Source organism: Aulostomus chinensis, chromosome 9, assembly GCF_037954235.1.
Source record: "Aulostomus chinensis isolate RoL2024-O1b breed Wild chromosome 9, RoL_Achi_v1.0, whole genome shotgun sequence".
Taxonomy (NCBI): domain Eukaryota; kingdom Metazoa; phylum Chordata; class Actinopteri; order Syngnathiformes; family Aulostomidae; genus Aulostomus; species Aulostomus chinensis.
Window position 1 is genome coordinate 15,076,568 of NC_141328.1, and position 14,285 is coordinate 15,090,852.

At 43.1% G+C, this 14,285-nt stretch overlaps 1 protein-coding gene and 2 long non-coding RNA genes across 4 annotated transcripts; all 3 read right to left on the reverse strand.

Moving 5' to 3' along the window:
- Window positions 1–261: 261 nt before the first annotated feature.
- On the reverse strand, window positions 262–5,612 carry LOC147255897 (homeodomain-interacting protein kinase 2-like). Of its 2 annotated transcripts, XM_086213932.1 has the most exons (9): window positions 5,300–5,612; window positions 4,973–5,158; window positions 4,687–4,868; window positions 4,315–4,438; window positions 4,022–4,132; window positions 3,814–3,900; window positions 3,539–3,726; window positions 3,124–3,422; window positions 264–3,019 (listed from the first exon to the last, which is right to left on the reverse strand). In XM_086213932.1, exons 1-9 carry the CDS (start codon window positions 5,489–5,491, stop codon window positions 2,454–2,456), a joined length of 1,935 nt encoding a protein of 644 aa, XP_086070058.1. In that variant the 5' UTR covers window positions 5,492–5,612; the 3' UTR covers window positions 264–2,453. The 2 variants fall into 2 exon arrangements, with proteins under 2 accessions (XP_086070057.1, XP_086070058.1); XM_086213931.1 differs by having other exon boundaries at window positions 262–3,019; window positions 3,539–3,900.
- A 4,197-nt stretch (window positions 5,613–9,809) lies between these two features.
- On the reverse strand, window positions 9,810–11,379 carry LOC147255898 (uncharacterized). The gene is made up of 4 exons (XR_015117728.1): window positions 11,281–11,379; window positions 11,096–11,179; window positions 10,321–10,560; window positions 9,810–9,984 (listed from the first exon to the last, which is right to left on the reverse strand). It is a non-coding gene; the product is annotated as an uncharacterized LOC147255898 (long non-coding RNA).
- Window positions 11,380–12,173: 794 nt separating this feature from the next.
- Window positions 12,174–13,846, reverse strand: LOC147255899 (uncharacterized). The gene is made up of 5 exons (XR_015117729.1): window positions 13,763–13,846; window positions 13,161–13,209; window positions 12,775–12,863; window positions 12,323–12,397; window positions 12,174–12,190 (listed from the first exon to the last, which is right to left on the reverse strand). It is a non-coding gene; the product is annotated as an uncharacterized LOC147255899 (long non-coding RNA).
- Between the last annotated feature and the right edge of the window lie 439 nt (window positions 13,847–14,285).

The window sequence follows — 14,285 nt, forward strand, 5'->3', positions numbered from 1 at the left end:
GTGTATACAAAAACACTATACATTATATTCACCAGCTAAACTATAGAAATGTAGTTTATATAGCACAGTATTTGAACATTTTCATAGCGACATAAAAATAGACAGCAATACGGGCTCACTGCGTAGCAAGTAGCACAGTTAGCCGAGTCATTGTGCAATCCCTGGTGAGGCTCAGCTGCCTGGTGCCTCGCCGCACGTCTCTTCTCAGTTTTTGAACGAAAAATATGAAAAATTGGTGATTTTGAATAAAAAATAACTTAAAACTGCTTTAATTAAAAACAAAATAACTTTATAGTACAAATCAAAGGATAAATACAATAATTACATTTATTTTTTTCAATTTACATTTTTTTCTTTCCATGATGACAGGTGAGGTACGGCCTCACTTGCCTCCCCTGACCGCACGTCACTGAACAATTGCATACATTACTCAAAAGACATGTTTCATTAAAGCAACCTTTATTTTATCTCCATTCTGCATGTCTGTTGGGAACAAAAGTCTCCAGAAACCAGGGCCCTCATGTATCAACGCGGTTTACGCAAGAAAACTTGTGTATGCCAGGATCGTCGCTCACTTTCAGATGTATTAACGCGAAATGTTCGTTGCTTCTTGCGCTGTTTCATGCCAACTTTGGAGCTGCCGTACAAGTTAGCGGAAAGGCGATTCTTGCGTTAACTGCACTTTGATCTGTTGGACCACCCTGTGGTGGTGCGTGGAATCTGACATTATTTGATAACCGCACATACATCAGGCACAAAAAAGCCTTCCAGCGGGAGATGGCGGACCGTTCTGGGGTGAGCAAGTCGACCCTCAGCCGGGCCATGCCCTGGGTGGTGGACCTGATCATCCCCTCTCCCGCATGTACATTAAATTCCCTTCCGGTGCGGTTGAACAGGTCAATGTTAAAGCGCGATTTGCAGCAATAGCCGGATTCTCTAATGTCTAACTCTCTAATGACTGCACTCATGTTGCCATAAAAGCGCCGTCCCATGAGGGATGAGGGTAAGGGTTTCCACTCCATCAATGTGCAGATCATCGATGTGCAGATGCTGGAGGGATGGACGCCGATCCCGGCCGGGCAGCCGTCCTCGCACGCATGAATTTCATTTCCACAATGTGAATGGGTAAGAAGCTACTTCACGATTATTTTGTCCACGAAACGTTCCGGAACATTTATCAGGCGGTCGAGCCGCTCATTGATCCCCGTTATGTCCTCCTGCGACTTCAGGACCCCCTGTGTGAGGACGGACTGGCCCGAATGCCCCTGGTCCTGGCAGATGACTGAGCCGGTGGACTGGCTGGTGCGGGAGCTGGCGGGGGTGCTGCATGTCTGACGGATCGATTTCTATTAAACACATAGGTTTATTTAAGTGGCTGATTCTGTGTATTTGTTGCCTTTACATCTGTGGCAAGGCAGGTGGAAATGTTGCTTAAGAAATGGAGTTGCCACGTACCCTCCAGGCTCTCGGAGTCAGCATGGATGGTGGCGACAATCCCCCCCGACAGAGGTGCTGCCCATGACTGCCACCACCTGCTGGTCAAAATCCATCAGGTGCCCCTCTCCCTGACCCCCACCTGTCTGGCTGGCACTCCTCTGGAGGGCAGCTGTACGCCGCTTGACCTCCACTTTGAGGTCTGACCACTTTTTTTTAATGTCCGCGGGGGTGCGTTGCTCCGAACCCACCTCGTTCACCCTCTCACAAACCTTATCCCACTCAATACGTTTTTTTGTGCATACTGACACCACTGGACAGCTGCCAAATAGAATCTGCTGTCTCTCCTCCACCTCTCCTACAAACACCTCCAGCTCACACGCCGTGAAACTCTTTTTCTTCGACATTGTTTTGAGGGTGCGGACAGCGGAGACCCTATTTAAATGAATCTGCGTATTTATAGGTGCGCGTAACGGGGGTGGGCCCGGTCACTCTGACATCTGCGCTCAATTCCACGCTGATTGGGATACATACACGTATTGATACATACGGATTTTTTTTGCATACGCAACTCTCTCTATTCTTGCGACCGCAAGTTTTTATTATGAGATCCACGCAAGTATTGACACATGAGGCCCCTGGTGACAAAGAGGGCTCAGACCAAAAACAGATATTGTTAAAACTGTTAAAATAAATGTCTTGCTCTCTTGTGACAAAGCAGCTGATTGTCCCTCTTTAGTCTTCTGGTTGGGAGTTGCAGTCCAATGGTCAATGGCAAGTATATCAGTGGAAGGGATGTTCCCTGCCAGGGTTGTTATTGTGCTCCTCAACCAAAGTTATATGGCGTCCAAGCATATCAGGCCAGGGAGCACGCACAGATCCTCAGGATGAAGTCAGTCTCAACTTCACATCAACACTGTCATCCATCCATAGGGGTGAAAAAATGTCCCTCCTCAAACTGCCAGCACGATCATTCAGTTCCAGTAGTTTGGCAGGTGGAGGTCACTTCCAGTTGGTTTCTATTTCTGTGTGGTGTCCTGGAGCGGCGTCGAGGCTGGTAGTGGTGGGCTGGTAGACGCAGCGTCGGTTGGAGGGGACATGAGCTGCTGAGGGGCGGCTTGGTGTGGGGGATTGATAAATTGTTGGTTGACTGGAGGGGGCTCTTGATTTTGGGCGGGGGCTTGGTAGAGTGGAAATAAAAAGTGTGGGTTGACTAGAAGGGGAATATTATTTGGAGGGGCCCGTTGGTAGGGGTGATATCTAACTTGGTGGTTGAGTAGGTGGGCCATAAGTTGTTGAGGCAGACGTCGGTAGGGCAGATACAGAGGGCTGGGATTAATAGGAGGGGGCAAGTGATTATTAAAGGGGGGCTGGTAGGGGGGGTCTATGTGGCCGGGGTTAGCGAAATACTGATTGTTAAAAGGGTGACCAAGACGGGTATGATAATAAAGAGGAGGGGGGATGGGAGGGAGGGCAGTGGCGGACGTGGGGACGGAGGACCCGAGGGGGTCTTGCTGGACAAGAGGGGGGGCCCTTGTCTCACCTGGAGTCTCTGTTGTGCCCCTCACGTTGGACTGGGGAGGCTCTAAAAGTGAACAATCACATGTTAGTCACAAACATGTCTCGGTGGAGTTACAGAGAAATACTGTCTGTGGACTTTAAATCTAGAAACAAGACACGTCTACACACCTGTCCTCCCTCCATCCCCTTCTTTGCAAGCTGCTTTTCTTCTTCTTTTTGCGAGTTTTTGTGACTGCACCTCATCATCAGGCCTTTTTCTTTTGCAGCCACGCTTAGGCTCAGCCTCCGTCTGGGTACAGGGCGTGAGTGGGGGAGGAGTTTTAGTCCTCTTCTTAACCTTTTGTGGCCGCACATCGTCATAGGGCTTCTTTCTCTTCTGTTTTCTAGACTGAGGCTGACCCTCAGTGGTCCGGCCTGTTGGGAGGGCTATCCCAGTCCCAGACATTATTCGAAGGGAGGTCATCTGACTGCAAGGCAAGGAAAGACTCTGTCAGTTGTGTGAATATAACATCCAACGGTATCTTCAGATGAACTGGACAACACTAAGAAAATGTGAAGTCATGCAATCCTGGTATTGACTTACTAGACACTGGTATTCTTATGGGGCTCCAGGTGGCTCAGGGAAATGAATGGATGCTGCAGCACCTCACGTGGAGTCACTCTGGATGAGGCGTTCATCTGCAGCATCCTCTTCAACAAGTCCAGGAACATCTGGCGATCAGCTGTCTCAGCAGCCTGATCACCAGGGTGCAGGAACCTGATAGTGTTAAGCTGGAACAAACAACAATCAAGGTCAGGTGTGTCCTCAACTTCCTCCAGAGTATTTGACCTGCACTTCACAATAAATGTGATACTTACAAACCACAGCTGGTCGAGGGAGCTGAACAGATACTTCCTCCTCTCAGTGGACTGAATCCCTGTCTCTAGCTGGTATCTGTCTGGATTCTGAAGGGAGAATTGATGGAAAAAAACATGTTTATGACCTCTTAATGGTCAAATTTCTGCAGTAAAACGAAGTGCACTGTGCTATTTAGCTCAGTTAGAATTGAGCAGTCGAGTTATGTACCTTGAATTTCCAGAGTCCATCCAAGTCTTTCACAAAGAAATAGTCAGTATACAGGCCAGCTCCTAGCATATCCTGGGGGAAGGGACCCTGCATGTCCATGATGTACCTGATCTGAAGACACAACACAAGGTTAACCCACAATGACGGGTCAGAGAGGACTTTTAACCAAACATTACTGCATTCATTTCCATCAATAATTAAAAACAGTTTCCCCATGAAATAAATATTTGAACTTGAAACCACTGGCAACAAAAGGAGGAGAACCACACTAATAAAATGTAGGTGGAACTTACCACGTCGTACTCGTTCATTCCTGGGTACATCAGGTTCCCGGTGAATAAGCTGCCGGCTATGCAGCCGACGGCCCACATGTCAACGGCTTCATTACATGGAAGCCCCAGCAGCATCTCAGGGGAACTGAAGGAATGGAAATGAAAAACCATCATTAAAACTACTTGCATTATAATGTGAATAATTCTCATTTCAATCAAGTTTTGGTGGAACAGATCAGAAATCATGGTTCCAGTTAGCAACAACTTGGACTGTAGACTGTTTCCACTTTTTGTTTCTTCAAATTTCTTACTATTCTGTTCCTAAATATGAAGTAGACCCACATCTTTGGTCACCAGTACACCACTAAGAAACAAATATTTTCCTTTACTCACTAGTATGGGGTGGTCCCCATCTTGCAGCCCTGCTCCACACTGGCAACTTTGTGTGCCAGACCAAAGTCGATGATTTTGATTTTAAATGGCTGCTGCCTGTGGTTGACCAGCATGATGTTTTCAAGTTTCAGATCGCAGTGTACGATCCCGGCCTCCTTTAGAAAATGTAGTCCACTGGCAAGCTGCAGGGTTATCAAAGGAGAACACATTAATTGTATGACAAGGTCAAAAGTACTCCATCAATAACCATTTTCTATGATCCAGATAGGAACATGGTAGTACTTACCTGCTGTAGGATGGGCCTGATCTCCACCAGAGTCAGAGGCCGGTTCTTCTCCTCCAAGAGGCCTGTCAGAGTTTTGTCTAAAAACTCAAATTCCAGGCAGAAATGCCTTCTGTGTGTGAAGGCCCTCTCCCAGTGCACAAAGAGCTGTGTGTTGGCCAGCTTCTTGACTTCTTCCAGCAAGGCCATCTGGAGGTATAGAAAATAAATCTTACTATCTTGAGAGTCTCACAGGATGTTTTGTGGCATTATACAGTTAAAGAAACCGATGTGCAAAGCTGTCATCACAAGAGGAGTAAATCTCAATTAATGTGGTGTTGACTGTCCTACCTCGAGTTCGCCATCCTTTTTCTTCATGGTTTTCACTGCCACCACTTTCTCATGCCCGTCCTTGTCAGTCCTCTTACATTTGAGGACTTTACCAAAGCCTCCCTCTCCAAGGACGGACAACACCTCATAGGTGGTGGGCTTTGAATGTAGGATGCTTCCAGGAACTAAAGATCTGCCTTTCCTGGTAGCCATTTACCTCAGCTATTTACAATGCAAATAGTCTTTTATTTTGAAACAGGTGAGATTATGTTGAAGGTCCCAGTGAACAATTTAATTCACTGGTGTTTGGATGTGTGGCAGAAGGATTGAGGCGTCTTTGTGATGAAGGATACTGATGAAGCTGAGCGAGTGAGTCTTATAACCCTGTCCACTGATGTGGTTATCTTTCATTTTGCGACTGTCATGACTGAAAGATCAGAGTCAGGATTTTCAGATGGTAGGACAGTGGGATGACTGTCATGACTGAAAGATCAGAGTCAGGATTTTCAGATGGTAGGACAGTGGGATGACTGTCATGACTGAAAGATCACTGTCAGGACTCTGACACGACAGCAAGGTTGATACACAGATGACATCACATGGCTCCGCCCCTCAAACACCAGGAGTGTGATGAAGAAGTTTATCTTGTTGCGTTATTGAACCAGGTGTTTCACGTCCATCATATCAAACAATAATAATAATGATGATGATGATGATTATTATGATATGATTGTTATTATTATTGTTATTATTTTAATAACATTACACTTTGTGAGAATTATATGTATATATATGTATATATATATATACACATATATATACATATATATATACACATATATATATATACACACATATATATATACACATATATATATACACATATATACATATATATATATATATACATATATATATATATATATATATATATATATATATATATACATATATATCAAACTTTGACAGATTTAAAAAATGTCAACTGATTTGTATTCATCTCAGCTGGAACTTTGAATGCTTTAGGAAGGAAAATAAAACATTCCACTGAGGACGTTAATGGGTTAATTATGCTGGTTTACAGCAGCATTCTAAATAATAACAATAAAAAAACAGATAAAGATCATTCATTGATACAGATTAACGCCAGAAACTGATGATATGTCACTGAATACAAGAAGCAGCTTTGTTTTTGTCAATATGGGAACTGCAGATTCAAACCTCAGCCTCCTCCAAAACAATGTGACGAGGATTGTAAGGGTTCACCCACAATTCTCAACACAAATTTGAAAACCTTTGAGTTTTTTATTTCAATTTCCTGTCACCACATGGTCACCAAAATATCTGATTTTGACTTGTGATGTTTTTCCCAACACAAATTTTGATTCTCCTCAAAAAATGCAACGTTCAACAATCTAAAAATAATTCATTCAGACACACAACACACACACACACACACACACACACACACACACACAACACACACACAACACACACACACACGCACAGTACACAGCATTGAGCTTTTTTTGAGCACTCTTCAATCACTTAATTGAGAAACACATTGAGAAACACATTTTTTCTGTATTTGTGGTTGTCGGCCAGTCGGTCTTACCCTTCATTAAAGATTTCTTTGGTCCTTGATTCATCTTCATGTGTCTCTTCAAGTTCGACCACATCCTGTAAGCGGACCATTGTAGGTTCACACCACTCCCAAACCCATTTTCACAAGTGATCCATTCACCTTTCACCAAAATTATGAGCATTTTTAAGGAACATGTTCTTTCAAGGCCTAATGTGAACTTTTATTTCAGTAATATTAAACTTGTGTTGATGGAAAAAGATGCAAGACCTTTTGTTATTAACTGCATTGATGATGGTGAAGTCCACCATACTTCAGAATCAGTGTGACTGTCAGAGATGAAGGGTCATCGACTAACAATATGAGATGTATACAGTATATAAAATACTGTATTTACTGCAGTTCTGTTACTGCTCAGGCTATGCTGAAGCAGTCACAGAACAACTGGGTAAGTAAAAGAACATCTTGTCATGTTCAGCAGTTTTTCATAGTGGATGTTTAACACAACCCTGGATCTATTAATGAAGGCAAAGACTGCTTTGTAGAAAAAAAGTGTATTTGATGACTTTTAAGACATCTGTCTCTACTGTTAGCATTCTGTGTAGCTTAACTAATTTGTCAGCAGCCATTTTGTGGGGGTCTGATGTTCAGTAATGAGAGGAGAGAAGGGTCTGTATCTGAGTGTCTGACATTGAAAATCATGCTGTTTGCTGGTCTGTTCCTTCAAGTTGTGATGACCCCATTACAGTGCAGGAGACCAAGTTTAAAGTGATGCTTCATCCCAAGAAGTTTATTTTGCCCATCAAGCATTTACCAATAGGTGGTTTGAGGGAACTAAAACCTGAATCCTGCTTCTTTGTGACTCCAGGATGAAGGAACAGACCAGCCACATGTATGTAACATGAAGCTAATGAAGCTAACGACAGCAAACCTGTCCAAAAACATACTTTTTCAGGAATAGCATCAAACCGGGGATCAGAGATCTAATGACCTTTAACAACAGCACTAATGGACTGATCAGCAAAAAAATTAAAACTATACTTTAGGTCCATAATCATGTGATCAAGAACTCTCAATACTGATAGTACTTCAGTACTCAGAATCAATACTGATAGTACTTCAGTACTCAGAATCAATACTGATAGTACTTCAGTACTCAGAATTGCAAAACGAACACGAGTTAATCTGTCATTATTTTATTTAAATTCTAACTTTTAAAGAGGAGACACACACACACTGGGTGGCTACACACCATCAGCTGACACATGAAACAGTTCTACAGGACCATTGATTATGAATATATGAATCACACAAGCCTTTTTTGGTTTGGGTTCTCCTGTCTTGCCTCAATATGATGTGGCGCAGTAACGTAACACACACCAGACACATCTCTGGTGGTGTGTTTTAGGGTTCTCTCTGTTGTAACAATATCTTTTTTCTGAGAAAATACATCAATAAAGAAGCCACTTACACATGAATACATTAATAATACTACAATATTAATAGCATTTACCCTGCATCATGAATTATTTTAATTTGGATGTTGTTATTTTACTTCAATGTAAACTTCTGATTCCTTAGTTTGGCTGTGTGGAACATTATTAAGATCAAAGATCTTCCATTGCTGGGAAAGGACTTTTTTTAATTGATTTTTTTAGGTTATTAATTTCTTTGACATTTTTATAATTCTGATAATTCCTTCCATGAGGAGAAAAAAAGTTATTCCCAAAAATTTCTGGAGGTGTTGAGAATTTTGTCAGGCACACAGCAGAATCGTGCACTTTTTTTCTTTTTTCCTTTTGGGACCCTGTACCAGAACATCACTGCATCACGTTTGACTGACTCATGATCTCCTGGATGTGGCGCTGACTTCTGACTTCAAGAGATTTAAATAAACATAAACTCGAGGTGCTATTGAGCCGGCACTAAATCTGGTGAGAAGTGTTTTCTCTTTATTGTTTTAGTTCACGAGTCCAGGGCCCGTTGGGGACGTGGTCCTGTTGCCAGTGGACTGACTGTTGGCTCCTACCGTTGGTAGTGGATGTGGTCAGTAGTGTTTTTCTTATTTTAACTACAGGCTCAGCTTTCCATGTACAAGCTGTACATGTTGCTAAGTCGAGGAACCATTCCTCACATTTGCTACAGTCCCTGGAGGGGAAATGTTGGGCTTCCATGTAAATGCCAAACAGTCAGCAAGACACTGTAGGGAACTGAACCCCATCCCAGTACCCCAGGAGTACCATTACCAGTGTCTTTACTTTTTAACTCCACATGGAAGGTAAGGCAAAGCTGCAGTAGTAAAAGCTATCAGTGGCAGCATGTTGCCATCAGTCTCCCTCCTATGGGAACAGTTGCTGCACCTCCATCACCACCTGTAAAGAGAGTTTTCTGAATCGTTCTTAGTCTGGACCCTCACCTGGGAGCACTTTGTCATGGTAGACCCGACCAGGGGCTGTTGCCCCCGACAACACAGCTACCAGGATCATCATCAATCCCCTCCACCACGATAAGGTGACGATTCTCGAAGGGGAAGTTGAATTTTTTTTTGTTCATTTTTTAAAAATGAAAAAACAAACATGACAAAACATTGACAATTGTGGTACCTGTGGACGTTTAAACATTAAAACCATTTGAATCAAACTGTTATCAAAAACTTAAAAAATGGTGAAAAAAAAGGATAAAAACAATCAAATGAAAAAAATCAGACAGAACACATTTCTGTGTGGCGGATTCATTTAGTATTTGAAGAATAATTCAAAAAATATCCAGAATCAGAAATATTTCATTGATACTGGGAAGGATGAGGCTACAATTCAAGTGCAGAAAATATAGAATAAATAGTCCAAAAGAAATATGTCAAATACACAAGTCAAAACAGAATTGTGTAAGAAAAGACATTCAGTGACAAGAAATACAATATATATAAATACAAATATACAAATAGGAGCATGAACTTCAAATCTTATACAATCTCACAGTTTCTTCAGTCTCTATACTTGAGTTTCTTTACTGTCTTCTATAATTTTTACACGTCCGGGTGGCATTGCTTGCTTTGGCATTGTCATTGTCTTCATAACACCGTGTCCCGTGTTGGTTGGCGGGAGCTCAGTGGTTGCGAGTGTCCCTGGAGGGAAGCTGATGTGAGTGGAACCTGACACCAAGCAACAACACAGTCAACATGACTCTTTCCTATTCTAATTGGTGACGTTTCCCTCAGAGAAACCACCAGGCTGTTCTTCATGCTTGCACAGAGATAGAATCAGAAATTCAATAAATAAACAAGTAGTTGAAAGAATCTGTAACTTTATGTGTTGCTCTTTATTCTGTGTCCCTCAGTAACCATGGCAACATTATCTTTAGCCTCCTGAAGCAGCATCTGGATTTTCTGAAGAGTTCACAAACCTGTAACAGCTTTTAGTAAAAAGGGACTAAGTACAGTGATCTGGACCACTGAGGATACCTGGCCCGGGAGAGAGTCCTGGAGTCGCGATGAGATGTGGCATGGGAGGAAGTCCTGGAGTGGTGAGGAGACCTTGAGCGGTGAGGAGACTGGGCATGAGAGGGAGTCCTGGAGTGGTGAAGAGACCTGGCGTGGGAGGACGTCCTGAAGTTGTGAGGAGACCTAGAGCGGTGAGGAGACCGGGCCCGGGAGGGAGTCCTGGACCAGTTTGAGCGTCCACTGGGTCCTTGGTGCTGGAACCTGAGTGACACAGATTAAAGAATATCAACATGTAATTCAAAGATCTGCAGGTTTCAGTTGAACTGTGCAGCCTAAACTGAAGGAAAGAGCATCTATATATTAGTTCCCTTTGTTAAGAGGTCTGTTTATCTTTCCCCCTCCCTTCTGTGCTGGCTGAGCTTCTCAGGGTTGGGAATGTGGGTGGGGGAGGGATCATCAACAGAAGATGGAGGGCCTGGAAAAAAATGGCCACCGTCTTGAATTTTTTTTGTGGCTAGCATGTTTTATCAAAAGAGCAATCCCAAAAGAGTATGTGTGCCATGTTGGTGCTTTTATCCAGAAATGAGTGATTATTACAGCTTTTACAGTATATTCATGGCAGCCATCTTGAAAAATGGCCACCATCTTGAATTTTTAACTGACTGACAGTTTATATCAAAAGGGCAATCCCAAAGGAGCACGTGTGCAAATTTTGGTGCTTGTATCCAGACCTGAACAATTTTTTCTTGTAATTTGGAGAATGCAGAAACATGAAGCTCGTTATGAGGAGGCTCACCTGTTGGCTGGTGGGCTCCTGGCGTGGGCTCGGAGGGCTGGGGGACCGGGAGGTGAAGCCTGTCTCTTTAAATTGAGCCACCATCTGTGGGACAGACAGACAGTAAACTGAGTTAATAACATGAAACGACAAACAATGAAAGCTCCTGGTCGGACACATTCATTCATCTTTCTCTGGTAGTTCACCTTTCTCAGGAACATGTTGTCCGTCAGGCTTTTAGGTGAGACATGAGACTTCCAGCAGGAGGGACAGACCTGTCTCCTTGACTCCTGCAGGGCCGTAAGGATACCTGAGTGACACAGGAAGATGGTTAACATGGAAATGCGACGCTCAGGAGACCTGAATCTCACCAGAAAAAACTAAGACAACGTCCACTCACCTGCACGTTTATTAGATACACCAAGACTAATTCTTATGAATAGGATGGTCAAAATATTAGGAACACATCCACAATGACCAGATTTATTCAGTATAAACAGATATAATGAAACTTAACACATTGGCCAAGGCTCTGTGTACGAGTGTGTGTGTGTGTGTGAGAGAGAGAGAGAGAGAGAGAGAGAGAGAGGGAGAGAGAAAGAGACACTTACACTCAGAGCAGAAGCTCCCCCTGCAGCAGGGCGTGGTCACTGCGTCGCATATCAGCCGCTCACAGATAAGACACAGGAGGTCATCAGGTACAGGCTCCTCCCCCTGCTCATCAGTCTTTTCCCTCTTCACACTAGAGACAAGTGACAACACACCCTGTGCATAAACATTGGCTTTTCACTGTGTTTAGAGAACGTTTTCAATCAGAGGGACTTTACAAAGCTACACAAGTTAAAAGAGAACATTTATGGTGACATTTAGATATGAACTTCATACGAAGAACAGATTTGTGTCGAGTTCCAGATCATAAAATATCAACAAACACAGATGCAAGAGGAAATGTTCTGATCCTAACAGACAAAAATTCAGTCAACATTCACCTGAACACAGACACACAAACTCCTGCGCTGGTACTCACCTTGTGTCGGGAGGGCTGGCCCTGATCATGAAGGGATCAGGGACACATGCACTGTTGGCAGGCATCCCAGGAGCCATGACCGTTCCATCCTGCAGTACACACACCAACATTCAGTGTTATTCATGAACATAACAGCTGACAATCAACATTTAATACATGTTGCTGCACAGCGCACAGTGCTGTCTGTCACGCTGAGAGATCAAATCAAAGACAAACTCAACCTGTTGCTGGGACACGCCCTGATGTCGTGCTCGGGGTCTCCACAGACATAGCTGGGGAAGGTCTGCTTCTTCTGACTAGGAAAAAAAACAGTAAAATGAGAGTTTAAAGGTGTGAAAGAGGGAGGAATAAAAGACAGCAATGGAGGCAAATCAAAGACTATGATGCCTCAACACACACTTTAAGGGTCGAGGAGCAAAGGAGATGTGTGTGAAATGGTGACATTAATCCAGTTGTGTTGTTAACAAACATTACATGAGTGCATGTCTACCACCATTAATGGTGACACACAGCGTATATTTAAGGTAGTAAAGTCAAGTTTGGGCTGAAGATGGAGTGATGATAGGAAAGAGAGATACATTATAACAAGAACATGAAAATAAAACAGCAAAGAGGTGATCAGTCGGCAGAAACGGGGATGAAGGAGGAAGTCTGGAAGCGTCACGTGACTCACTTCATGTCACCTTACATGGTCCGGTGGAGCGTCAACACAGCTCGGATTCTGTCGTCCTCAGACGCAGTTTTCCCGTTCAGGATCATCATCTGCACAGGAGGGAAGAGACACAAAAGGTCGCATGAGAGGGTCGGCAATTATTGTACACTGACTCACTTAATCCAGGTTCAACCAACTGAAGTAAAGGACTGAAAAAGACATGGGCAGCACCATTCATCTTGCCAACCTCTGATTGAGATGTAAATAGAGAATCTTACCACTGCACGATTCATACATCTGAGATGCAAAGGCATTTCAGAAGCTTCAAGTCTCACACAGCGATGCTAAACTTGTGCTACTGTTGTGTTTAGTAGAAGATGAATGGTGGGATTGGTTTGGTTACATACTGCTCTGTGGGGTGCAGCGGTGTCAGGACGCTGGAGCTTTGATTCCAGTCTGAAACATGGAGAGAAAGAGTTGCTGATGCTAACTGACTCTGACAGGACAAACTGTTCATCTAGGAGGTCTTGAATTAATTGGAACTACCACATCCACAGACTCAAAGACAGCTCAAGTCAATGAAAGACAGCGAATAAGAGAACAAACCCTGAAGAATGTTTTGGTACTATATGGCTCTTGATAGTTCAGCTTTAATAAATGCAAATAAGCAATTTGATCAACTTCCAACTGCAGCAGAGTCCAAATGTTACAGGTGTATATGACTCTAAAGACAGCATTTTAAATTACAACTGTTCCTCGTCATGCTCATATTTTCATTCACTACAATGTACTCATGCAGAGTCATGAAAATTCAAAATGTATCAATACTTCTGGTTCTCATTTTCATCTTTAAACGATCTCTTAAGTGCTGATAAAACTGACACGTGAATCAAGTGTAACTGAAGCTCTGGTTCTTGGTGGAGACACCAGGTGGAGGCTGTTCAAGGGTGGTTGGAGTCTCTGCAATAGTAGGATAAAACAGAACAAGTATTCAGCCCGGACCACTTACCTCCTGTTGAAGGTCTCTTCGAAAGACACCTGAGCTCGCCAGGGAGGGACTCGCTTTAAGATGACCTCAGTCCCTTTAGGAATTTGGTCCTCGCTGGTGTATTCTGTGAGGGAACAATGCAGAAAGTGTTTACCCTGCACAAAATTGAGAAAATCTACTCGATTAAAAAAAACCTGACTCAAACATTACTCTTCAATGATAGGAAGTACTGGGAATAAGGTGTCTCACATATATCTGACATTCTTGAGTCATAATGTGTCAGTTAGTTGTTTATCATGTGTTTTACACTTGTAGTTACTTTCTCTTTCTGAGCTGCAGCTAAGTTTGGTACAATTAATATCAGTAATGTTGTTCTGGCCCCAAAACACTACAAAGCATGTATGTGGATCAGATAGTGACACTCCTCAGCTTCAACCAGAAGAGAAATTGATAGCAGAAAATCACACCTGTAGCAGGAAGCTAACATTAGCATCAGACCTGATGTAGCAAACTAAATTCCGTAGCAGACCTGAAACAGCAAGCG